Consider the following 25,765-nt stretch of genomic DNA (forward strand, 5'->3'; position numbering starts at 1 on the left):
AGGGCCTGAGCACCGCTCGCGCGCCGAAAGGAGTCGTCCTGCTGGACTCTGGCGGGCAAGCGGGGGTAACCCCCACCTGGATCCACCTTCCGTGCTCAGTAAGCGGCAGTGTTCCCTTACTACTCAGTATGTGAAGTGACCTTGGAGACCTCTCCCAGAGGCCAGGTTACCATGGCAACCCCAGGGCCTAGACGAAGGGGTCTGAGCTCAGAGCACTTGGATGGCTGAGGAGCCACCAGCAGCTGGAGGCGGGGACCCAGGGCTGAGGCGGCGACCCAGTGTCCTCACCTGGGCATCTTGGCTTCGGCCATCCAGAGGAGGTCCGTGTTGCTGGCCAGGACAGGGAGGTGGGGGTAGGGGGCCGTTGCCAGACCCGTGCCAGGGTTCCCGTCACTGAGAAGGACGTCCGTGATCAGCTGCAGGCTCGTCTCCCAGCGCACAGGCTCCCCCAGGAGGAGCACCCCTGCAGAGCACGGAGTTGTGAGCCAGGGCTCAGGGAGTCCCACCGTGCCTGGCCCCAGCCATTCCCCGGGGTGCACGGCCCTGGAGAGGGCACGGGTCCCAGGAGGTGGACAAAGCTGAGCCAGGAGGAGCTCCTGAGGGCTCCTTTGTGTGTCCACCGGGCCATCCCGAGGGTTAAAAGCAGAGGAGCAACAGCCCCTGCTGACCGACCCTTGCCCAGCACCTCAGCCACCCGGTCATGTCCCCCGAGCCCCAGGGCCAGTTGGCAACACGGTGGAGAGACAGGGTCACAGGGCTGACGCTGCCCACATCCCTCTGAGACTGTAGGCTAGTTCTCAGCATGTCTCAGCCTCAGCTTCCTCAACTACATAAGGACGACACTCACTGCTGTGCGGAGGATCAAACTGAGACCCGGCAGAGCACACAGGCTGAGCTGCCCACAGGCTGCCAGCACCAGCTTCAAGACCAGGCACTGGCCAGTCCGCAGCCCGCTGGGCAGCACGCCCCGGGGAGCTGTCTTCACTGTCACAGGACTGACACTCGCAGTGAGGGCTGAGGGAGGGGCCAGGACGAGAGGGGCGCAGGACAGCCCCCCAGGTCTACTGACAGCTGCCACACAGGAGAACAACCTGCTTATCGTGAGCTGTGCCTAAATCTTAATTCCATTCCCCACAACATACTTTTTGGTAGTAGGGTTTTCATAAACATGATTTTTTCCAAAAATGCAACTATCATGTTAGTCATGGGAAGACTGTACTTCATTTCTTCAAAACTTTACCAAGACTTATTCCCCAACTGGGAACAGCACATCACCAGTGATGACACTGCCCCTGACTCTGAGTCACACTGAGGCACACCTACACACCTGTGAACACGCTGCGTTTGGCACGCTGAAGCACACTTACACACCTGTGAACACACTGCGTTTGTCACACCGAAGCACACCTACGTTACCTATGAACACACTGCGTTTATAGCTGTGACACTCCCGGGGATTCTACTTTTGCTATGATCGTTTTGCTATCATCATTTTGCTACGATCATTTTGCTACTTAACTATGTTCTCTTGGCTAATTATCACATACTGAAATGCAGATTACCTTACTAAAAACTGTTTATTTCTTCATACAATTCCGGCTTTAGAGTGAACTGACCTTTGTGTACAGTGGTGGTGGTGGTTTAGTCACTAAGTCGTGTCGGACTCTTGTGATCCCATGGACTGTAGCCCTGCCAGGCTCCTCTGTCCATGGGATTCTCCAGGCAAGAATACTGAAGTGGGTTGCCATTTCCTTCTCCATAACGTTTGTGTACAGGAAAGTTGTATTATCTATGAGATCACTTGGGATAGTAAGTGGGACCATACAATATTTCTGTTGCCCAGGCAAAACTGGGTTTAACAGGGCTGAGAAACACTGGGCCAGGTTACCTTAGGCACTTTTCCAGTTAGATTTTCTACCTTTACGGTTTTTCTGGAGTAACGAGGCAGGTGGCATGGGGAAGGAAAGATGAGCAGCAGCTAATGTCTCAGAGGTGGTGAATGGCAGATGGAGACCAGAGCCCAGCGTCCAGCACCCCGCCCACACTGCCCGCATCACGCAGGGACCTCATTACCTTCAATCGCAGGGAAGTCACTCCTTGGAAGCGGCTGCAAGAGACCAAGAAGAAGCCGTCAATGCCATGGTCACCTGGTTTCCAGGGGGTGGGACGCGTGATGACAGAGGGACCCTCGGTGTGGCTGAGGCCGAGGAGAAGGTCCTCAGGGAGAGGGTGACAGCACCCAGCGGGGGCGCCACGTGTGAAGGTCAGCCAGGGGTCGGCTGCTCCACTGTCTTCTTGCAGCAAGGATGGGAGGTGAGAGTCTGGAATCAGGCGGCCGAGAACGAGATGAGCCCAGGAGGGACAGGAGCCTGGCGTCACTCCGGGGGCGGGGCCCCACTGACTGCAATCTTGGGGCCCATTTCTTCCAGGAACAGCTGCCCAGGTCTCGGCTCTGCTAACGACCAGCTGAGACCTGGGCCGAGCACGTCCCTGGGGGCTGTCACTGCGCTGTCCTGAGAGCTGGGGCGATGCCTGGCTGAGGACACACTGCACATGGCTCGGAGGCGGGGCAGGACGGGAGCCATGCAGACCAACAAAAGCAGGCCTGTCTGCTCTGTAACAACTGTGTCATCACGCTGCAGAGTGGGAGATACAGAGCTCACACGGGGAAGGAGGGCGAAGGGCCGGCAGGAGACAGCAGTCACCCTAGAGGGTCAGCGACAGGCCCCATGACCACTGGCCAGGAGAGAAGGTTCAAGTATGAACCAAACCCAAAAGGAGCTGGGCACAGATGCTCAGAACTGCTTTCCCAGGAAGCTGTCCCACCAGGACAGCCCTCTGTAAGGGGCTCCAGGACCGCAGAGACGCGATCAACTCTACAAAGGCCAGGGTCCTCCCGGGCGACTCTGGAAGAGCTGGTAAAGCACAAAGCCGCCAGCTGGAAGGAACGAGAGGACTCTGGAAGGAGAGAGAACAGTCCTCACCCTGAGCATCTAGGGACTAAGTCCTTGGCCAGTCGTGTCCTGCGAGGAACCTGCTCTCTGGGGGCGGGGCTGCAGGGTCAGCGAGGGGGGCCCGAGCGTGTCCCGTTACCGTGGTCTTAGGCCGCCGCTGCAGATCCACCATGTCCAGCACAGGGAAGGCAGCCCGCAGCTCGTCCACTGTGACCAAGTGCTTGAAACCCAGTCTACAGCAAGGTCAGGAAGCAAAGTGGCCAGGGCAGGGTGTAGGGGGAGATGCCTTTGAAAGTGAAGGAAGCACCCCTGACCCGATCAAGCCCGCCTCAACCCTGGACAGAGCGCATGAGGCCAGCACACGCCAGGAGACACTGTATGCAGGCAGGGGGACTGGTGATGGATCCCCGAGCAGAGGCACGCAGGAAGCCCCATCCCCGAGCTCCAACTGGCCCAGAGCCCGGAGCACCAGCACTCTGAGGACAGCTGAGAGAAGACTCCTCGGTGACAGGGAGGCTGGCCAGAGCCTGGAGAAGCCAGGCCGGATGACATCTGGACGATGGACCGGCTTCAGTCCGGGGGACACACTGCAGCCTCACCCTCCAGCGCTCTCTGCTGTGGTCCTGTTCTAAGGCCTCTCTCGCTGCCTCCAGCAGGAGCCCTGATGAAGCAGCAGCCGTGTGCTGCTCTGGCCCCCAGGGCGCGGCTGCCCACAGCAGTGCTCAGCTCAGGTTTGCAGGAGCAGCAAGTGAACAGACTGCTTCAGAGCGGGGACTGACCCTTATGAGCACACTCCTGGGGGTGAGCACACACTTGGGGGTGAGCTCCACGCAGACGCGCACCGAGCACAGGGAGCTGTGGGGCCCAAACTGAACCACAGAACCGCCTGGGCTCTCGGGCTACAGTGAGTCAGACTCTCCAGGGAGCTGCCCAGTGGGCTGAAGGCGGTGAGCTGGACACCTGGGAGCTGCCCTCCCTCCTCCCGTGGGCACCGAGCAAGCCGGGCCCCAGTTCCCTCGGCCAGGCGAGGACAGCAGAGCTGGAAGCAGCAGCAGGATACGCTCGAGCGTTTTCCACCAGGGGCCCCTGCCCAGACACCAGCATCCGCCTGTCATGATGCTGCGAGAAGAGCTTCATGGGGCTGTGGGACAGGATCACCTGGTCAGGCTCCACCTGCAGGGCAGCCGAGAGAGGGAGAGCAGGCGACACGCAGGTGAGGGCAGGCGAGGACAGCGTCGGGAGCAGTGGGGACACGGGGAGGAGACACTGGCCCAGAGGGGCCCAACTCTTCCGGAGCTACCCCAACATGGGTGAGGGCCCGGACAGCAGAGCTAGCAGGAGCTGTGGCCACCACAGGCCCCACCCGCCCCGCTCCCCACACCCCGATCTCTCAGCCCTGCTGGAGAACCACAGAGTTCGTGCACGAGCTCAGTGTTCTTCGTCACTGCCTTTGCCTCTGACAGTTTTCAATTCTCAATAAAACCTGGCTTCTCAGTATCTGTGCTAATGGTGACCTCAAAGCCCCACTGTCTGGACACCAGGGGAGGAACCGGCCTTGTCCCCAAGCAGTGTCCCAGCCACCCGGCAATGGCTCTACTCTCTAGGTTTCATGAGGGCTCTTTCCAAACCCAGATCCACTGCCAACACACGCCACGTGGATGCCAGGGAGGTGGGAGCTGCCGGCGGGCGAGAGGCAAGAGCTCACGCAACTGTGCCATCCTACTCATGAGAAAAGAGAGCTGTCACCTCACCGTTCCCCTGACACATGGACACTTAGGAACACGTGACCCCGAGGCCCAGGAGGAAAGATGGAAATGGCCAAGTCCACAGTGCTCTTTTTCATAAAAGAGGACTCTGCCAATGGGGCTCTCCCCCTGAGTCTGGCCTCGAGCTTCAAGTTATTTTTCCAGCAGGTCTGGGAGGTTTACCCTGGCTCATCCACAAAGTGCCCCACCCCGGGGAAAGGGCGCAGTCAGTGTTGGAGAGGGGGTTCCGTGGTGGGGGGAGGTCCTCACCTGGAAGCCGAGCTGGGCCGACAGCTCCTCAGCTTTACTGCACTGTGAGATGTTCCCAGCATTTGTGACGAAGACCACAGGCACCCGCAGCTGCCCCTGGGGGTCCAGCAGCCGGCGGAAGGCCTCCTGCGCGGCGGGGATGACCTGGTGGCCCCTTACCAGTACCCCATCAATGTCCAACAGCAACCCAAAAGTGGGTGGACTCTGCACGGAGAGGAGACGAGAGCGGCCCAAGTCAGGCAGAGAGGTAGCGGGGTGGGGAGGCGTGGGGGGAGGCCTCATCCCCACCCTCGGGCCAGCCCGGGCCTTGGATTCCAGAGGACAACTTGGGGTTGCTGGCCAGGCAGATCCATCTGCAATAAAGAATTAGGCCTTTTCAGGTATTTTTAAGCACAGACTACTTGGTTAAAGTTAGCTTTGCATAACTGATATAAAGGATTACTTTCATTTATTTATTTATGGCTGTGCTGGGTCTTTGTTGCTGCAAGCGCTTTCTCTAGTTGCAGCAAGAAAGCTAGTTGTGTGTTTCTCTAGTTGTGGTGCGTGGGCTTCTCACTGCAGTGGCTTCTCTTGTTGATGTGCTGGGTGGGCTCAGTGGCTGCAGCTCCCCGGCTCCAGAGCACAGAGCTCAGCAGTCGTGGTGCACGGGTGTAGATGCTCCACAGGCTGTGGGATCTTCCCCGAGCAGGATCGAATCACTGTCTCCTGCGTTGGCAGGCAGATTCTTTACCACCGAGCCAGCAGGGAAGTCCCTAAAGGAAGTTTTTTAATTGGAAAATAGAGAAATTCAGAAATAAGCCCAGGACTTGAACACGACGGATCAGGATTTGTTTTAATCGCCGTTTTCTAGTCTTCTGTGTGTTACGTGGCTGAGACTGCACCTTATACGTGTGATTTGTGTCTTGTTCTTTTGCTTGACATGAAACATTTTAATCTGTTACAACAGCCTTCATAACCACCTTTTAAGTTTTACCGTAACAACACACATAGAGCTTTTAAAAAACACTCAATCGCTACAGATGATATGAGAAAAAATGTTGTTTCCTGCTTCCTCTTCCACCCAGGGCCAACCCCTCTCGGTATTTTCTGGAAACCCTTCCCGGATGGTGCTACTTTCTCATCTTTTCACCAACACACAAATGGCACTATGCTGTGCTTTTCTTCCCATCTTCTTTTCACTGGTCTCTCTTGGTTTTCTATTGGCATCAGTACATACAGCCTTACATCCTCCGTGTTTCTGGCTACATAATATTCTGAGTGAATATTCCACTAATATAGGTTTCCCTTATCTCACTTAGGTTTTCCCATATTCTGCTGCTACAAATTACGTTATAAAGAACCTCCTCATGCTTACTGATTTTTCCATATTATGGACATTTCAAGCTAGATTCTTTTTTTTTTTTTTCAAGCTAGATTCTTACAAGCAAGAGTAGTAAGCCAAATGGGTACAGACATTTCAATGACAGAACACCTACTAACAAGATGTATCAGCTCACATGGACCCTGGAGCCCTTGCCAAAGAGGTTTTCACAATATCAAAGAGTTTGTTAAGAATCAAATGTCTTGTTAATTTCAAAGCTAAAAAAAAAATCTCCTCTCAATCTGCATTTCTTGGATTTACAAAGTTGAACACTATCCTCTTTTTAAAAATTCATCCCACCTTTTATTTTATGAACTATTAACATACAAGATGTTTTTAAATTGTCAGAAAAATCCAACCTAACCTGTTTGCCATTTTCCTTTTATTTGCGTCAGCCAAGTCAAGCCACTCTCATCGCACACATATTGTGCTTATGTTCAGAATATCCTTATTTTCTTAGAAGTGCACAGAGAAGAATTTAGGGTTGAAATGACAAGAAATCAGGGATTCATTTCAAACTCTTAGAGCCACAAAATAGAAGAGGGTGGAGGGAGATAAGCAAAGCAAGTACAGCCAAATGTTAGTAACTGTTGATTCTGGAAAATGCGCCTATGCAGCTCATAATACTGTTCTTACATTTCTTTTTTAAATACACAGTTAAAATACAAGACAGCTTGTTTGATGACGGCAAAAGCTGACCATAGTTTCACTGCTCTTAGTGGCCATATTCTAAATAGTTATACCATTTGCTCTCTGAGACATAAGAATCCACAGACCCCACTACTGAGAACAAGAAGGTCTCAGGACAATTTAGCAATGACCGGACCCTGCCTCATCTATTCCTGTGGGTGTGTAACCTCTACCTACAACCATCGGGTGTGTGCAGTCACAGAAACAGGCATCCAGCCACCGACTGAGTCAAGGCCCCTCCATCATTAAGAGCAGGAGACGGGAGGATTGGGGTCTGGGGCTTCTCTATTCTTACTGCTCAGCTTCTCTGAAAACCTAAAACTGCTCTAAAAAATAACATCTATTAATTTTTGAAGTGAAGTTTCCTAGAGCAAAGGCAACAGGATTAGATTTTTTTTCTTCTCATTCTTTTTTCTTTTCATTCTCTTCTGTATTTTTATTCTATATCACTTCATTTTTTTTAAATTAGTCCTGGGTATCAGGCTAGATTTTCTAATTAAAGTTCATATTTGTGGCAGTGCTAAAATGTGTGGATTTCTACTATACCTAAAATAAAGAAGGAACTGATACATAGCACAGGGAACTATACTTGATGTTCTGCCATAACCTATAATGGGAAAGACTCTGAAAAAACATACATATGTGTGTATATATGCATATATATATGTATAAGTACACACACACAACTAAACCACTTTGCTATATGCCTGAAATTAACACAATACTGTAAGTCAACTATACTTCAATTTTTAAAAGTGTGATTTTAAGATTAGTTTGAAATGAAGGGACAACTAAGATGCTCCTTTGTGTTTCTGCTTCTTATCTGGAACTGGTGGATGTGTTTTTCAACAGCAGCACAACCACCATTTGGGACACTGTCCACTCCAACTAGCTGCATCCCTGCAGTCCCTGTGACAGGTACTACATCACACAAAGTGCCCCTGGTAGCCTCTGTAAAACCAATACATGCTAAGGGCTAGCCCTGACGCCGACGTGCTGACTCTGCGAACCATGGACCGACTATATAGCCTGCCAGGCTCCTCTGTCCATGGGATTCTCCAGGCAAGAATACTGGAGTGGTTGGCCAGTTCCTTCTCCAGGGGATCTTCCTGACTCAGGGATTGAACCCATGTCTCCTGCATTCCAGGCAGATTCTTTACCACTGAACCACCAGGCAAGCCCTGGATTCAACCAACTGCTGATGACAAACCTCACACACCAAGTGGGTTGGTGGGTCCGCGGATGCGGGGTCCAGCTGTGGGATTCAAGCACGCGAGGGTTTCGGTGTCCGCTGTGAACACCAAGGGGCGGCGGTAACTTGCCGTAAGTCACACGGGGAGTGCGTGGCCCGGGCAGGGCTGACCCCGAAAGGAGCGGCATCACTTCCCCTCCTCCTACTCTTGCCACCAGGAAAGTGGAGAAAGTCAGGACGCGGGGGGCTGGGGTCCTGCCTGGGGTCCCGAGTCCCCAGCCCCCAGGTCGCCCCCGCGAGCGACGGGGTCACGCGGCGCCCCCGGGGCTGTGCGCTTGGCACGACCGCAGGGGACGTGACGTCGGCACTCGCGGCCAAGGCGGGAGAGGTGGGAATGACATTCAGAGGTCGGGAACCCAGCTCCGAGTCCGGCACGGGAAGCCCCTCGGGCTCCCGCAGCCCACCCCGTATCCGCCGCCCTCACCTGCGTTCCGCCGCTCGCGAAACGCCTGCCCCGAAGCCACGCGGCCGTGCGCACCGCCCGCCGCCACAGCCCCGGCGCCCACCGCGCCGCCGCCTCGCCTAGCGCAGCCATGGGCCGCCGCCTGCGCGCTCCGCGCAGCCAATCAGAGGCCGGCGGCGCCCGAGGCACCACGGGAGTTGTAGTCTCGCCTCAGTGTCGGGGGCGTGGAGCTGGTGCGGGCCATCTCGGGAGCTGTAGTTCTGCCTGGGTCTCTGGGGACCGCGTCTGAGCTCGGACTTATTCATCAGATAATGGGAAGTTTATACCTCTTGACCGCCTCTCCCATTTCGCAACCCCACCCCGCCTCGGGCAATCACCAGTCTCTCTCTGGTTCTCTGGATCTGTGAGCTTGGTTATTCTGTTTCTTAGATTTCACATGTAAGTGAGCTCACACAGCGTTTGGTTTTCGCTGATTTACATCACCGAGCTGATTTATTTTACCCTCAGGGTCCATCAACGTTGGAAGCCCTTACCTCGTGGGTCTCCCACTCTGCAGGGCTGTAGCCCATTTGGAACAGGAGCTCACAACCCTGCCACTCTCCCCCGGGGTTCCGGCCCCCTTAACCCTCTACTCTAGGCAGCTTTGTTCTATTTGGCCTTGTGTAAGTTATTGGGGTAAAGAAGGGTGGGTTTTTCTGGAAGAGCTCTGGGACCCCAGATACAGCTCCCAACATCACAGGATGGTTCGGGCGAGGGGGTCGGAAGAGGCCATTCCAGGAGCTCTTAGACCCAGACTGAACAAGGTGCTGATCCCCTCGGCCTCCAACTCCCCTCTGAGCAGTGTTGCAGAGTCTACAGAAAATTATGTCTGGTTTCTTAATTTTCCCTTCAAAATGTTGTCCATATACTTTCTTTTTTCCATTTCTACTTCTAACCTGCATGGACCCTCTAGCTTTGACATGTTAAGGAAGACGCTGCTTCCCACGAAGCACAGGTGACTGTGCACGTCCTCTGACCTGCGGAGGCGGTGGAGGTGCTGTCTATAAGCCCAGGAACTTGCCCTCAGGGCTTCTGTCACCTGGCTCTTTATTCATTCATTGCATAAATTAGCTACTTATTATATCACAAGAGTTTTGGCATTTTGAGTTTTTTTGTCTTATTTTTTTGGCCTGGCCAGACCTTGCAGCTTGAAGGATCTTAGCTCCTCCGCTACCAGGGATTGAACCTGCACCCACAGCAGTGAAAGCATGGAGTCCTGACCACTGGACGGGCGGGGAAGTTCCAAGAGTTTAGCCTAACATGTATTTGAAAAGAGAAAAGGGCATGGCAACCCACTCCAGTATTCTTGCCTGGAGAATCCCATGGACAAAGGAGCCTGGCAGGCTACAGTCCATGGAATCGAAGAGTCGGACACGACTGAGCAACTATCACACACACACACACACACTTGAAAGAAAAGAACCCAGGTGTCAGCTAGAGGACCTTGTTTATTAAGCTCTGGTGTGTCTTCCCACTCCAACCCCAAACCCAGATTGAGACAGAGGCAGGAGGGGAGAGGTGGGAGGAAGACCCTCAACTAAAAGCAAAGCAAAGCTCCGGACAGGTGGGCAACGTGCGCGTTTCATCACAGAAAAGGAAACAGAGTTTACATGTGCATTTGTTTATTACGCAAAGAAGCACAAAAAACCTAATAAACGTGGTGGGAGAAATAGATGGAGTGGGAGGGGGGGGGGGGGGGGTGGAGTAGAGGCGGGTCGAAACCTTTCAAAGTATCCCTTTTCGTGTTTTTTGAAATGTGATTCCATGTGTATTCGAACTTTTCATTTTAAATGTAACAAAATTTAAAAAAAAAAATTTTTAATGTAACAAAATTTAACACTGCGATGGCCCTACCCTCTCCTCCCACTATGAGCTCTAAGCCGGTTCAAAGCGCAAGACGTCCACGGCAGGAGCCAGCCTTTCTTCCCGGAGTGGATGGGACGCGGGAACAAAGCAAGGGAGGCGGGCAGTGCAAGCGAGAAGGCCGAAGCCGGTGGCACGGACCCCATGTGTGCTCGCTCACCTGCTCACCTGGAAGAAGGAAGCGCGCGGCAGCCGGCGGGTCTGAACCCGGGAGGGCGCTGGGAGCGAGCGGCGGCGCCTGTGCTACCTACGGCGGCCACGAGGGGTCAGCCGCGCGCCGCGCGCCGCCCGCCGCGGGTGCTGCCAACGCAGGTCCAACAGGTGCGCGCCGCGCACAGCGCCTGCTGCTTCCTCGGGCCACTTCCCACCAAACGACAGTCCCTGGGGGCGGGGGAGCGGAGGACCCTGGACACAGGCTCCGGGCAAGAATCCGTTTCTCCCGGGCCACAGGAAGCGAAGACAGTTTCCGGGGCTGGGACACCGCCGAAGGCTAATCAGGGGCTATATCAAGAGTGGGTCAGGGGAAGGGTCAGACTGCCGCCTGAAGCCTGACGCGTCCTGGCCTCAGTGAACTAAGACAGGAATGGAGCGACTGTGGGTGGGTTAGGAGCTGATTAGCGTGAACTCCACCCTCGATAAAAGAACCCCTGACAGGAGAGAAAATAGCTGCGTGTTGGAAAGTGATCACTGAGCCAGGGAAGCAGCTGTCACCCGCTGTGTGATCTGGGAGTTACTGGCCCTCTCTGGGCCCCAGTTGAGTCCCTGTCACTCAGGTTAGATAAAATGATCTTCGGACCGCTCCCAACTCTCATTCTGTGAATCTAAAACTTCCAGTCCCCTGACACTTACCCTCAAGAGGGGGCTTAGCCCCAGGGAGGTCTGGCTGGACCAAGCAGACCTATCCCCCTAACATGGTCTCCAGACAGTCCCCAGGAAAAGGCCCTTTGGAAGGTCGGATCCTGGCTATTGGCTGAAACGCCTGGACCCAGTGGAACCCAGCATCTCTGCCTGGGCCACACCATCCGGGTGAGAACTGGGAGCTATAGTTATTTCTCATCTGAAAGTGCTCGCCACCCCCACCATGCTGCCAGACCCCACACCATGGAGGAACATGCTTCCAGACACAGAAGAAAGGACAAAGAAAGTTACACTGACTTTAGGATGACTGCTGGAGAAGGCAATGGCACCCCACTCCAGTACTCTTGCCTGGAAAATCCCATGGACGGAGGAGCCTGATGGGCTGCAGTCCATGGGGTTGCTAAGAGTTGGGCACGACTGAATGACTTCACTTTCACTTTTCACTTTCATGCATTGGAGAAGGAAATGGCAACCCACCCCAGTGTTCTTGCCTGGAGAATCCCAGGGACGGGGGAGCCTGGTTGGCTGCCGTCTATGGGGTCACACAGAGTCGTACACAACTGAAGCGACTTAGCAGTAGCAGCAGCAGGATGACTGCTATTTAAAGTAACATATATGTGAAACATATATGTAAAGTAATATATATGTGAAAATAACATTTCTAATCCAGCAGTCTGATTTAATTCCACCAACAGATGCATCTACACATAGCCAGACCTCAAGGGGTCCAGCCTTGCAAGGGGCATGGCTCATATCAGTCATTCAAGCACCTCATCTGGGGAAGGGGACATTTGGGGATCTGTTCCAGGTGGGTGAGCCACCTATTTTACAGTGAGCTGTAAAAACTCAACAGGCAGGTCTTCCTGAGGAAGTTCCTGGCAGTGCCTCCCGACCGTAGAGGGTCGTTTGAGAGCCTCAGGCTCCCTTCCAGGCTGGAGGGCTGACCTCACTGTAACTTATCTCAGCTCTGCATCTGCCTCGTCCGGGATGAAAGCCCACCTGGACTGGGGCCCCTGAGGCTTCACGACGAGTTTGAAGGTCCCTCTTAGAGAAGATTTAAAATCACTAATACACAGTTTCTCTTACAAGGGGGTCAATGCCCCTGAGACAGAGCTTCAGTAACACCAGTAAATCTGTTCCCATGTTAAGTCACTCCTGAACACTGAAAGCCTATGGATTTCTCTTCTTCCAAACATTTCCCTTGTCCTCTCCCTTCCCTGGAGGCATTTGGGACCAGTGGGAAGGGCCAGTGGAAAAGGCTGCAGTGGAGGTCCAAGATGGACCACAAACAAGGGCATCAGCAAGTATCAAGATGCCTTGCAGATGCCTTGGAGGTCGTGGGTGCCAGGTTCTCACTGGTGGGAAACAGGCATATGGGAGGGCTGAGGCTGGAATCAACCCTATGGTCTTCAATAGAATTGGAGATGTGGATATAGACCCATGGTTTTTTTTTAAACTCAGATAAATTTGGAAACATAAAATGTATGTGTCTAAATATATATTGCATTCTAACATATATAAATTGGGCTTCTTCAACGGCTCAGTGAGTAAAGAATCTGCCTGCAATCTTGACACAGGAGACACGAGTTTGATCCCTGGGTCAGGAAGATCCCCTGAAGAAGCAATTGGCAATCCACTCCGGTATTCTTGCCTGGGAAATCCTGTGGACGGAAGAACCTAGTGGGCTACAGTCCATGGGGTCCCAAAGAGTTGGACACGACTAAGTGACTAAATACACACATACATATATAAATTGTATTTATATATTTCTGATTATTTTTACACACATCACTAGCAACAGGAACATCTAATGCCCAGATCAAGGCTTCTAAATATTATTCTCTATGAAAAAGAACCAGAGCTCTTTGGAGAAATGGTTGATCTTCAGCCACAGACATGGAAAGTGTAAAATGAACCTAAACATTTTGTTGTGTCAGAAAGCAAATAAGTGCTCAAAGAATAATAGGAATTTATCCAAGAGTCTCAGGAGCCAGCTTAACAGAGTTCCCATGGCCACGTCTACAAAAGTTGGGCATCAAAATAAATAACAATAGTCATAGATTATAATCCACTGATAGCCAGAATCCATGAGCCATACTGGTAATCAATCGATCAATGAGAAAAAGTTCTTCTTACAGAAGAATGGCAGCTAATAAATATAGAAGAAATGATAGAACCAGAAAAATCACTATGTGATGTTTTTATCTTCAGACATTTTCTATGTCACCTTTCGTGTCCTTCACTAACGTGACCTGGACCGTCTTCCATCAGAAGGCAGGGTCCCTACCCTGTCCTCTGGAAACTGAGAGTGTTCAGCCTAGAGAGATTTGACCCAGGGTAGCCAAAATGATAATAAAAGAGTTTAAAAAAGGAATTTGACCTCAGTCTAAGAAATATAGACTCCTGGAGTTCAAATCAGAAAAAGGTGTTTTGTAAACAGGAGCTTCTGCTACAGATTTCCTGAAACAGCAAGCCCCCCTCCCACTGTGCACCTTGATTTTGTTTATAAGAATTCAATTAACACATATTAGAAGATCAGCATGTCAGGGCCCCTCAGGAAGTGCCAGGAGGTGTGTGTGAAACCAGCTTTCCCTTCTCTGCCAGCAGCAACCTGGTGAGTTCAGGTCTGGCCCTACTGGTGTTTCTGGTTCTCTGCTTGGACTCTGCCTGTTTAACAGGAATGAAGGCACCACAGCTGGTTTGTTTTCCCAAATCAGAGACCCTACACTCCTAGGAGACCCCCGTGACCATGGCAACGTGCTACCGAAGCCCATTCTGCTGTGTTCTGTTGTCACCATTCACTGAACCAAAGTCAGCTGAACTGGGACCTGTATGCCCCACCGTGGGACTGGTGAAGGCTGTGAATCAAAAGGTTTTCGAGAATATCTGACTCCCTCTGGGAACCAGCCTGTGGCTGAGGACCCCAGTCCACAGGCTGTCCAGCATCAGGAGCCCGAGCCCAGGGGGAGGTCCTGCAGGCTCCATGCAGGGGACGGGGGATAAGAAGAAGACTCACATCGCTGGGCCCATTGGTTCTCCTTCATACCCAGGGCCCAGCAAAGCCAGTCTGGCTCCTTGCCCTCTTTCTCCCAAGGGCCGGGCTGGGAGACGGAACTGACCCAGCTCAGCACGACAGGGCACAGGCATTCTTGCAAAACAATGTTTATTGAGGGCCGACCGGGCAAGGGGCAATCTAGGTTCCTGGCTTGCAGTGGACGTGAACTGGCCGTGAATGCCTGTGCAGCTGAAGGTCTGGGGGAGGGAGGCCGCACAGAAATAAATCCATAATGACACATCGGGTGAAGTCAGGAGGGAGCGAGCAAGGTGCCCCAAGGGACAAGTCTTTCTGAGACTAGCCTGAGGGTGACAGGAGGCAGCAGACGGAAGTGGGGAGAAACAGCATTCCCAGCAGAGAGAGCCAGGAGGGGCCCAAGGCCAGAGGCCAGTGTGCTTGGGCGCCTGGGATGGGATGACATGGGAGGGACCCCTGTTCATGCTGGGAGCCTGGTGGGGGCTTGGGGGGGGGCGAGTTCTAAGTGCTCTGAATTGTCACAGTGGAGTACCCTGGTTTAATTTAACTTAAAACAGTCACTGCTCTGGGGAAAATGAACTGGAGAGGGCAAAGAGAAGACGGAGATAAGTTAGGGGCTCATGTGAGTCAGGCCAGAATCACAGCGGCCTGATGGACAAACAGAGGTGACTTCCCTGGATTCTGGACCATTGGGAGGAGGGAAGCAGAGGTGGAGGGTGACAGACAGCCGTCCCCTCACCTGGGGCCCCTGGCCAGCCCAGCTACAAACTTCTGCCACCTCTCCTCCCAGGTCTCCATGGCAGACTTCTTCTTGGTCTCCGACAGGGTGCTGTACCTGTGACGGGGGCAGGATGCCCAGGTCAGCCTGGGGAGGGGGCGGGAGGGGACCTAGGGTGTTAGCAGGGCTCCATGTCCCCAGTCCAAGAGCAGTAACACCATAAGAGGCAGAGAAGCTCACAGGAACCTTCTGGACCTCTGCCCACACCTCAGAGCGGCGGACTCAGGCGGCGGTGGAGTGGACCACACAGCAGACTCACCTGATGGAGTTGATGGCCAGCTGTTTGAGCGTCCTCAGGTCAGCCGACATCCCGCCGATGCCCATGAAGGCCTCGTAGAAATCGTAGGACAGGCCTCTGGCCCCAAAGGCCGCAGGGTCGTCTGAGCTGATCACCATGGGGTACCCGGTGGCCATCATGACAGCGGCGGGGTGGTTTCTCAGGTCGGACACCAGCTTCAGGACCTGCTCGGGCGGAGACAAGCCTGGATCCTTGAGGAATCGTCATGAGGGAGGTGAGACCGTGAGCAGGATCAGGCCCTTCTCTCCCTGTGGCTGTTCCAACCATCAGGACAGCTCTGGGCAAAGTCCTGATGCAGGAAGAGCCAGTCCTATTCAAACATCTGGTCTTCCCTGGGCCAGCTTGAGCCTCTGTCCCAAGCACAGAGCCCTGAGGAGCCATGTGGCAGTGGGGGATCCCACATTCCCTGCTGCGTGCCCCCCAGGGCCCCGTTAGCTCTGTCTACAGCTTCACCCACGGTCCTGTCCCACTGGGGACCCTCGTTACTGGGAACAGTTTAGGCAAAGGCCATTCCTAAATAACTTCATGAATGCTAGTGAGAGAGAGAGAGCGGAAGGACACTGAGTCATGGAGCAACCACAGGGAGGGAGGCTGGGGAGGCCGGTACCTGGTTAGAGATGGGACAGACTTCGATGGGGATGTCCTTCTTCCAGGCTTCAGCCAAGACCGCCGGGTGCTTGCTCAAAGCAAACCCATGGCCGATCCGGGTCGAGTTCAGTATCACAGCATCCAGAAGATTTCTGTCTACGGAAGTTCCCTCCCAATCTGGGAATAGAGAGGGGTCTTCAGTAGGATGGATAGGACCCCAGACCTTTGGCAGGTGAAGGCTCCAGAGTTCCCAGGCAGGAAAAGGAAGAGAAATGAACATTAACACAAACGTGCACACACTTTTCCTTTTGACAACACTGCAGGAGGGCGTACGGCCCACCTGTGTGTACCTATGTGTGTGTGTATGTGTGTGACGGGTGAGGAAGCAGAAACCCACACAGGCTTTATAGGCTAAGGGAAGGTCCTCACGTACAGAGCAGAAAAAGTGGGTTTCAAGTCTTGGTCTGCTCAACCCATAGTCTGTATTCTTTTTTTTTTTTTCAGCCGAACCAGGTGGCACGTGGGATCTCCGTTCCCTGATCAAGGATCAAACCTGCAGTGGAAGCACATACCCCCCAACCACTGGACCACCCGGGAATTCCCTGCCCCTGTTTTCCCCAGATTCTTTCTTTCCATCTTATGTTTGTTTCTAGAAAGGGTTTTCTTGGAATTTTATGTGTAAGATCTTTACAGTGTGCTGCAGACTCTGTCATTGTAACGATTTGCCTTATCTGCACTTACTTTAATTTTCATCTTTAACAAAACTCCTGGGACAACCCAGGGCAAGGTAGCCACGGCCAGCAGGAACCAGCCACCCCACGGGACCTTCCCGCTGGCAGGGCCTCCTGGTTAGAGGTAAGAAGACCGTTCTGACTCCGCCAGCCTTCCCAGCAGCCTGGGGTGGGGTGGAGGGCCCCTGCAGCTCCCGCCCCCTCATTCAGGGAGTTGCCCTGGAGGAAACAGCTGTTTTTTGGCTTCACTGGATGTGGTCACACCCGGATGTGACTTCACTATCTGTGACTGAATGGGGAGAGATCCCAGGCCCAGGAGGACGGCAAGGTTGATTACGGTGAACGATCACAGCAGACCTGAAAGCAGGGCCTACAGGGTGTGTGGGCGCCGAAAGCATCCTAACTGCCCCACATGTGAAATGTGAAAATTCCATGTTTCTCTTGGGAACGAAGCCCAAGAATTCCCAATGCTGGTAAGAGCATGTGCTTTAGAAGAATTTTCACTGGTTTCCTAGCAGTTTCTTTTCAAAGACGTTTTCCTTTTTTTTTTTTTTAAGGTGCACGCTAGGTCACTTCAGTCATGTCTGACTCTTTGCAACCTCATGGACTGTAGCCTACCAGGCTCCTCTGTCCGTGGGATTCTCCAGGCAAGAATACTGGAGTGGGCTGCCATGCCTTCCTCTAGGGGATCTTCCCTACCCAGGAATCGAACACTAGTTCTCCTGCATTGCAGGTGGATTTTTTACCTACTAAGCCACCTGGATTTTGTTCAGTTGCTCAGTTGTGTCCGACTCTTTGCAACCTCCATGGACTGCAGCATGCCAGGCTTCCCTGTCCTTCACTATCTCCTGGACTTTGCTCAAACTCATGTCCATTGAGTCAGTGATGCCATCCAACGATCTCATCCTCTGTCATCCCCTTCTCTTCCTACCCTCAATCTTTCCCAGCATCAGGGTCTTTTCCAATGAGTCCACTCTTCACATCAGACAGCCAAAGTATTGGAGCCTCCTGGGAAGCCCATTAAATATTCAAGTCCTGGCAAAATCTTCTCCTAGGACCATGTCATGGCATTGAGTTTGTTTCAGAGATGACTATGGTTTCCCAACCAAACCTCAGGGCCTTCAAGGCTAATAACTGCCACGTCCCCTGCCCTGCCCTGACCCATCCCAGCTTCCCATCCCCCACAAACCCTTCTTTACATCTCCTAGAATAGCTTTGATCTAAATTGGCTCCAAATGGACTTAAAATGTCCAGAAAAAAGTGATAAATGCGCGGGAACCCTTGCTTTGGAGCCCGTGTGAGATGCCAGGTTTCAGCCTGGTTGTGAAATCCTGACTCTGCCCTTGGCTCCTTGGTCCTCTCAGGTGGCCGGAGCCGCGGATGCTCTGAGGGGTGGGGTGCAGCAGGTCTAAGCCCCGCAAATCCTCCCCGAGATGTGACATTGCAGCTGTGACCTGCTGCTTCTGCTGAGGGTTTACATGTTTTGAGGAGCATCTGGAGGCTGAGCAATGACCAGTGAGCCCACGGACAGAGCTTTGAGGGGCAGAGACCTAGCCGTGCTGCTTGAGCAGAGCTGGGCCCCCTCATCCTGGTGGGTGCAGACTAAGGTCCCCCACCTCACCCTGATGGACGTGGACAGGCAGCCTCCCCTCAGCCTGGTGGGAGTCGACAGCACCCCCCACCCAGCCTGGTGGGGGGGTACAGTGCCTCCCAGTCACAGAACTGGCCTGCTGGTCCCTCTCCCCCAACCTCCCAGGGTGTGACTTTACACATGAGTCCACCTGGAAAGCAAGGTTTGCTCGTTATGAAATTGACATCATCAGAAAGGGTTCCCAGCTCCTTCTGGTTGACCAGTCACCCTGTTTGGCTGGAGCCTCAGGTTCCTTGCCTGGAGATTGGGGTGGGGTGCCCTCCTGGCAGGACCAGGTGAGAGCCACAGGTAAGGTGTGTGAAGCACAGCTGCCCCAGCACCACCATGCCCCCTTCTCTGGGCGCTGCTATCAGCATAGACTCAACAATGTGCGTGAAGCGGACACGTGCCGTGAGCCACCGTGGGGCTGTCACTCTACCGGCTGGGGTCCTATCTGCGGCCCCAGAGATGTTGAGGGGGCCCTGCCCATCAGCCCTGTGCCCAACGGTGTCGCAAGCTCACCAGTCTCTCCTGCGTGGAAGAAGTAAGGCAGGTGAACACCCCGCGAGGCTGGAATCATCAAAGCCTCCCTGTAGTCATACAGGGTGTAGCCCGTGTCCTCGCGCCCCACCTGCAGGACAGAGCAGGCACGTGGGGTGCCTGCCGGCCCCCTGCCTCACCTTGCTGGAGTGCCCGGGACCTGCCACCACTGCCAAGGCCTCTGTCACAGCTGTAGAGACCAGTAGCAGGACTGGGGAAGAAAAGAGAGCTGTGTGGCCCTGATATAACCACCTGCCTTATTTGGGGGAGGCTAGATCCTGTGAGCAGCCCCCAAGGACCCCAGGAGGACACCCTGGTCCAGAAAAAATAAGCCCTTGAGATCCACTCCGGGGCCCCAGTGGGTCTGAGAGCAAGAGTGTGAGTTCTCTTGGGTAAGATGTGCAGATTCCGGAAGGGGGGTCAGGTGTATCCAGCTGGTTATACTAACTTAGCTTCTTCATGAGATTTAAGAAATTGTGACCTGGAAGTATGGCCCGGCTGTTATTTAGGGGAGGGGGGAGTGGGAGGAGAGCAACACCACCCAAGGATGTGCTGGAATCACCCAGCCACACCTCAGCTTCCAGACACCCGCACTGGGCTGCGGGTTGAAGATCCAGGTGTCATGCCCAGTGTGGAGATCAGGGAGTGGGGACAGCCCTTCCTCGTGGCCCTTCCTGTTCGGGAACTACCCTTTCCAGCCTTCTTCTGACCTCTTCTGCTCTCCCTTCACCACCCAAGACCCCAAGGGAGGGTCTCAATGGTGCCTCCCAGCCCTTCCCTGGGGGCTTCATGCTGTGCCCATTACCAGGTCAAACCCCGCCACTATCCCAGGGAACTTGACTCGAAGATCCATGGCTGTCTGGATGGATTTCTTGATGAGGGACTCGTTTTTGGTTCTGCGGGAGAGACAGAGAGAAGCACGGGCATCAGCTCCCACGTGGATGGTCAACCACATCCAGGGCTCCCAGCTGCCACGTCTCAAACCCTCGGCACAACTGCACATAACCCTACTCCATCCAGGCTGCTGAGTCCTTCTTAAACACAGAAATTTTGCCCAAATCCATTCCTGTCGAGGAGTCTGGCTGCTCCAGAGGGACCTAAGTCTCTGGAAAGCCAGTGGGATAGGGGCCCACAGGACAAGTTTTACTTGTCTGCATTTGGATGAAGAAAAGTGGCCATGATCGAAACCTGCCCTGTGTCCCTGAGAGATGGTCCTGGAAGCATCCAGCTCTCTGCTCTCTGGGCACCTGTAAAATGCCACGGACACCCAGTCCCTGTGGGGCACATGGGCCTGGCCCCTGATTCAGTCAAAAAGGCCAGAGTGCTCTGGAAACCAGATGACCAGGCCGCCTCCTCTCCCCCAAAGCTCTCTCCTTACCAGCCCAGGGCACGGACCAGGCAAGAGCATCGCCATAGGAGCACCAAGAGAAAAGGTACAGGCCATGATGGGGGAAGGTGTTGGCCCACCCACTCTGATCCCTAGCTCTGCACCCCCACACCTGGCCGTCCCTCCCTGCACCCGCAGCAGCTGGCACTGTAGCCCTGCCCTGGAGCTCCTGCCACCAGCCCCCAAGGAGCCTTCACGTCCACTACTGCCAATCCACCCTGGCCCACCAGCTCCAGCGGCCCCAGGTCTCAGCGGGAGGGGAGGGGCTCCAGGGAGGTCTGATTGCCCTCCCACCTTCCATGGCTTAGCAGGTGGGGCGGCTGCCCCTCCCCAGCCCTCTAGCTGGACATGGCACAGTCTATCCAGACTGACTGCCCCTCAGCAAGAGGGAGACCGTTCCTTGGTAAAGTCAGGTGAATTCCTATAGGCTTTCTGCATTTGCTTGGAGCAAGGGTGGGTCTGTCTTCGCAGTGAGTATTCCATACAGATGGGGCTGCTGTGAGGCAGGACCCGGCCACAGATTGAAACAAAACCATCAGAACATGCAGGGAAAAACACTAACCCCATAACTAACCACCCAGGCCAGGGTGGGTCACATCCTGGAATTCCATGGCACATGGAGCCCATGGTGCTTGGATCCTGAGCTGGGGGGGGTCTCTGCCCCTGGCCACAGCCTCCCTGCCCCGCCTCACCCCTTTCTTCTCCTGTCCCATCCCCTCCCATCTCCATGGCTCTGCCCACAGCCTGTCTTCCCAGTTCCTTCAGGCTCAGCTTCACTCACTCTTACCTGTGATCCGAAAAAATGAGTTTGATTCCTATAAACCCAGGATGCGTTTTTGCAAAATTATGAGCCACTTCTTCGTAAGTCCTCACCAACCACTCTTGACTGTAGATCGTCCCATCCAGTTCATACACCTGTGAGGGAAGCAGGGTCCCAGCCAGATGTCAGAGGTGAGTAAGGCAGAACTCCATTCCCAACTGCCAACAATCTCCAAAGCCTGGTTGACGGCCTCTGAGGTTGACAGCCTCTGAGGTTGACCAGAAGTCCCAGCCCTGAATGGGATAATGCTCTTGGTGCTGTGAGGCTGGGATGTCTGTTTCTCATTCAGGCCTGGGTCCTTCCACCTAGAACAGTGTCTGGCAAGCAGTCAGTACTCAGGAAGTATTTGTGTAGCAAATGAGCAGCAGACCAGCTGAGGACAGGATGCCAGCCAGAAAGAGTGATCCGAGGACCCTCTTCATCTCCCCACTCTCCCACCCCCAGGCGGGGGATCCTGAAGTAGCCAAGCCACTTAGGGACACCAAGGTGACATGGCCAGAGGCAGAGTGGGAAGATCCAGGGATGCACAGTAGGTTTGACAGAGTAAAAAAAAACACAGTGGAGAAGAGCAGGCTTTTTGCTTCTCCATCTCTGGGGGTCCTGAAGGGTATCAGAATGTGCCACCACCAAACCTGTCACTTTTTGCAGGACTATTTTGAGCTAAAGGCAAACAAGAAGCACAAAGGCAAACAGATCTCTGTGCCCGCCCATCTGCCACAGAGCAAGACGTATGTTTCTGTCCAGAAGGCACCGCTTTCCAGCTCCTATTCCAGGAGGAGAGACACCCACCCTTACCAGCAGAGACAGAAACTAGGCACCAAGCTGGGTCTGAACAAACAAACCTGACTAAATAGCCCCTATCTTCTATCAATTCCCCCATACACTGACCATCCCACAAGTTCCTACTCCTAGAAGCCAAACCCCCTTTCCTTCGTCTTACTGCTTCTCCACAATTTATCACCGTTTGTTAAAATAGTATATGAGAACCTGGTCTACCCACTTCTTTGGGTCTTCACTTCTTTTCCATGAAGGTGTCCATGCACACAGTTAAAACATTAACATCCAATAAAATTGCTATGCCTATCCTTTTGCAAGTTGAATTTGCAGTCCCCAAGAACAGAACACTGTGGAGTGACTAAGCCCGTGTGCCACGACTCCTGAAGCCCGAATGCCTAGAGCCTGTGCTCTGCAACAAGAGCAGCCACCGCAATGAGAAGCCCACGTACCGCAACTAGAGAGTAACTCCCACTCTCAGCAACTAGAGAAAGGCCCTGCAACAAAGACCCAGCATCGCCAAAACTAAATAAATAAATACAATTTCTTGAAGTGATTTAGTAAAAGGGTTAAAAAAAGAAAAATATTGGCCTCTGGGACTTTCCTGGCAGTCTAGTGGTTAAGACTTCGTCTTCCAATGCAGAGTGTGAAGGGATGACGGATCCCTGGTCAGGGAACTAAGATCGCATGTGCCTTGTGGCCCCAAAACCAAACCAAAACATAAAACAAAAGCAATGTTGAAACAAATTCAATTAAAACTTTAAAAAATGGTCTACATCAAAAAAAAAAAACCACACACATTGGATTCAATTCAGATTATCTCAAGCCTTAACTATAGTTTAATTGAGGAACTGTAAATTTATGGAGAAGTTATTCAAACTACATACAACTTTCATAAACCAGTGTAAGATTACGAATTTCTATCATCTATGAGATCATGGAATTAGAGAATATGAAGCTGAAGGAACAAAGGGACATTTGGGGTCAGAGTTGCTCAAGGTCACACAGTCCATTTGTGTCAAACCAGAAACTGGGGCCCAGAGGTTCTGACTAGAGACACAGGCAACTTTCACCTGGAGAGCCTGACTCTCTATACAAGCACCGATGGACTTTTGCCTGTCACTGTCAGCTGGGTCTCATTCTAGAGACCAAGAACCCTGCTGGCTCAGGCGGTAAAGAATCTGCCTGCAATGCAGGAGATCCAAATTCAATCCCTAGAATTCAGCAATGGCATAAAACATGGTCACTACAAGAAATGGTATTTATTTATTTATTTCTGGCGGTGCTGGGTCTTTGTTGCTGCGCGGGCATTTCTCTAGTTGCTGAGAGTGGGAGTTACTCTCCAGTTGCGGTGCATGGGCTTCTCATGGTGGTGGCTTCTCTTGTTGCAGAGCACAGGCTCTAGGGATCAGAAGGGATCGAAAATTTGAATCCCTAGGGTCCGGAAGATCTTCTGGAGGAGGAAATGACAACACACTCCAGTATTCTTGCCGGAGAATCCCATGGACAGAGGGGCCTAGCTGGCTACAGTCCATGGAGTTGCAAAGAGTTGGACACGACTGCAGAGACTTAGTACACACACTCCCCTAGTAAACGTTTTAGAGATGAGGATTTTGAGGTTTAGAAAGGATAAGAAACTCGCACCTGCTCCCAGGCTGGAGTAGGGGGTTGGGGTGGCAGAGTTTACTTGGAGGCATGGTGGGGGGTGGTCTCAAAGTCTCCAGCCACCCAGGGAGAAGAAAATGCCTGAGTCCTACCCTAGGTTAATTAAATCAGATTCCCTGGGGGTAGAAGCTGGTTTTTTAAAACCTTGTCCAGGTGATTCTCCTGTATCATGGGCCTCTAGGTTTCACAGTCTTGTGAGGAGCACAGTCACAGAATAACATCATAGAAGGTGCTGCCCTCAGGATTCCCCAGAGCAGCAGCAGTGACATGAAATACCGTCACTACAGCAAAAGCCAGGTGGAGTTCCTAGGGAAGGAGTCTGCTGAGAATCCAGGACAAAACCCAGGGGGTGGATAGGGGGAGCGCTAGGACCGCTGGTCACACTGCTGACAGCATCCAAGCCATCTGGGAATGACCATCCTGGGCTCCCAGGCCTGTCCCCTCAACCGCAAGACCGCCCACAGGTCAGGGCCGAGGATAAACCCCTGGGAGCTCGGCTCAGAAGGCTGGCCCGATCCAGTCGGAGCCTCCAATTCCGGCCATGGGGGCGGGGATGGGGCCCAGGGAGATCAGACCCGCCTAGCAACTGTTGCTAAGGACGAGTGGCCTTTGTGATGGAGCATTAGTGACACAATAGGAGGCTGGGCCGGCAGCCTGGTCCGTCAAACCTCGTCCCAGGCCCTGAGTTAGCCCGACGAGCAGGGAGGGGAGGCCGGGGCTCAGCAGAGAATTCCAGGGCAGACGTCTGGGGTGGCAATGTGCTGATGGCTCCCCTACTCTGGGGAATGGGGGCGTCAGCCCGAGAGTCTCCACAGCAAGGGGCCTTTGTTCCGGGGTCAGGCCAGAACCTTGAGTAGATCCCACGCCCCTGGGCCTCCACCTTCTAGGAATCCTGGCTGGGTCTGGAGGGGGCTGGGAGAGAGGGGAGCTGGGCGGCTCGTCAGGGGATACCCTGGAGCCAGTTGTCCCCAGGGGGCGTGGCAAGAGGGGGAGGGGGTGAGGAAGCCGACCCTCCATGCAATTCCTCAGCAACTTCCCCTGATGCCCTCCACAGGCTCAGACCCTCTCTCCCCGCCGTCTCTCCCCTCTTCCCCTCCCCCGGGGCCCAAGGCCCCTCCCTGTGTGGAGGCCTCCCTCCCAGTCCCTACTCTGAGAAAGCCGGCAGGATGTGACCACAGGAAGCGACCCCCAGGCCGGACCCCCTCAGGGAGCGCCTCTTGAGATGCCTTGTGGACCCCCAAGTCTCAAAGCCTAGTCCCTGCTCACTGCCCGTTTGGCCTGGGCCAGGCCCCTCGACCCTTCCCCACCTCATTCCCACGGCAGTAAGGGCTCAGATAAGACAGTGCAGATGAAGCGCTCGGAAAAGGTCTCAAAGTGTGGTCTGGGTCGGAGAGCTTGAATCAGAACCTCAGGGTGGGGGCTGGGGTGGCTGGCTAGTTAAATGGGCTGCTTCCTGGCCCCACTCAAGACCTCAGATTTGGGAGCCTGGGAGGTCAGGGACCAAAGAGCACCTCCAGATTAGTCCCATGTACACCCACCACTCCTGAGTGTGATGACCACTCCTGGGGCTTCTGGAGGACCTGGGTGGGGGAGGTGGTCTGGAGTGACTCATAGTCTAACTGGGGATCCAGAGCTGGGAGGAAGCCAGTTCCAGGAAGAGGGGGGGGAGGCGGGGCTTAAGCCAGACTCGGGAGGAGGTGGGCTGGAGGTGGGGAGCTGGGGCTAGGGGAAGAGATGGGGTTTCAGGGCACACTGGGCATGATGGCTCTGGCAGCTGCCCTGTCCTCCGCCCTGCACAGGCCAGCTCACCTCTTTCCAAAATTCTACTAGTGGAAGGTGGACTGGACCCTCTCTTTTCTGTTGAAAGGAGCATTTGTACTTATTGACTGCTCACAAGGCTAGCAAAGGTTCTCCTGGGGGCAAGGTCAGTCCCACTCCCACTTCCCAAGAATCAGAAATAGGAACAAAAGTCTACTCAGCATTAAACCATCGAACAAACACCAGATTCTGGTAGAGATGCCCACCCTCACCTGGGATGGCCTGGAGGAGGATGAACATATTCAAGGGAAAGGGGGCCAGTCCAGGATGC

General features: G+C 53.7%; 2 protein-coding genes and 1 long non-coding RNA gene across 8 annotated transcripts in view; 1 reads left to right on the forward strand and 2 right to left on the reverse strand.

Annotated features, from left to right (window-relative positions):
- The window catches only part of CECR5 (cat eye syndrome chromosome region, candidate 5), a 10,401-nt gene extending 1,580 nt beyond the window's left edge, over nucleotides 1-8,821 (reverse strand). The window contains exons 1-6 of one of the 3 annotated variants that reach the window (XM_010845050.1): nucleotides 8,696-8,821; nucleotides 4,970-5,173; nucleotides 4,015-4,127; nucleotides 3,094-3,187; nucleotides 2,074-2,107; nucleotides 289-463 (exon numbers count right to left, since the gene is read on the reverse strand). In XM_010845050.1, coding sequence (XP_010843352.1) covers nucleotides 289-463; nucleotides 2,074-2,107; nucleotides 3,094-3,187; nucleotides 4,015-4,127; nucleotides 4,970-5,173; nucleotides 8,696-8,806 — 731 coding nt within the window. In that variant the 5' untranslated portion in view covers nucleotides 8,807-8,821. Of the gene's footprint in view, nucleotides 1-288; nucleotides 464-2,073; nucleotides 2,108-3,093; nucleotides 3,188-4,014; nucleotides 4,128-4,969; nucleotides 5,323-8,238; nucleotides 8,509-8,695 lie in introns of those variants that run through there. The other 2 variants (XM_010845052.1, XM_010845051.1) reach the window with 2 other exon arrangements.
- A 5,759-nt stretch (nucleotides 8,822-14,580) lies between these two features.
- Nucleotides 14,581-25,765, reverse strand: part of CECR1 (cat eye syndrome chromosome region, candidate 1) — a 23,864-nt gene continuing 12,679 nt past the window's right edge. For all 4 annotated transcript variants that reach the window (XM_010845056.1, XM_010845053.1, XM_010845054.1 and 1 more), the window contains 6 exons: nucleotides 21,205-21,332; nucleotides 19,836-19,926; nucleotides 19,013-19,121; nucleotides 16,149-16,306; nucleotides 15,503-15,705; nucleotides 14,581-15,300 (listed from right to left, as the gene is read on the reverse strand). In XM_010845056.1, coding sequence (XP_010843358.1) covers nucleotides 15,201-15,300; nucleotides 15,503-15,705; nucleotides 16,149-16,306; nucleotides 19,013-19,121; nucleotides 19,836-19,926; nucleotides 21,205-21,332 — 789 coding nt within the window. In that variant the 3' untranslated portion in view covers nucleotides 14,581-15,200. The remainder of the gene's footprint in view (nucleotides 15,301-15,502; nucleotides 15,706-16,148; nucleotides 16,307-19,012; nucleotides 19,122-19,835; nucleotides 19,927-21,204; nucleotides 21,333-25,765) is intronic.
- On the forward strand, nucleotides 14,792-16,132 carry LOC104992252. The gene is made up of 4 exons (XR_825682.1): nucleotides 14,792-14,875; nucleotides 15,256-15,324; nucleotides 15,456-15,540; nucleotides 15,685-16,132. It is a non-coding gene; the product is annotated as an uncharacterized LOC104992252 (long non-coding RNA).

Source organism: Bison bison, unplaced genomic scaffold (genome assembly GCF_000754665.1).
Source record: "Bison bison bison isolate TAMUID 2011002044 unplaced genomic scaffold, Bison_UMD1.0 scf7180017864213, whole genome shotgun sequence".
Classification (NCBI taxonomy): Eukaryota; Metazoa; Chordata; class Mammalia; order Artiodactyla; family Bovidae; genus Bison; species Bison bison.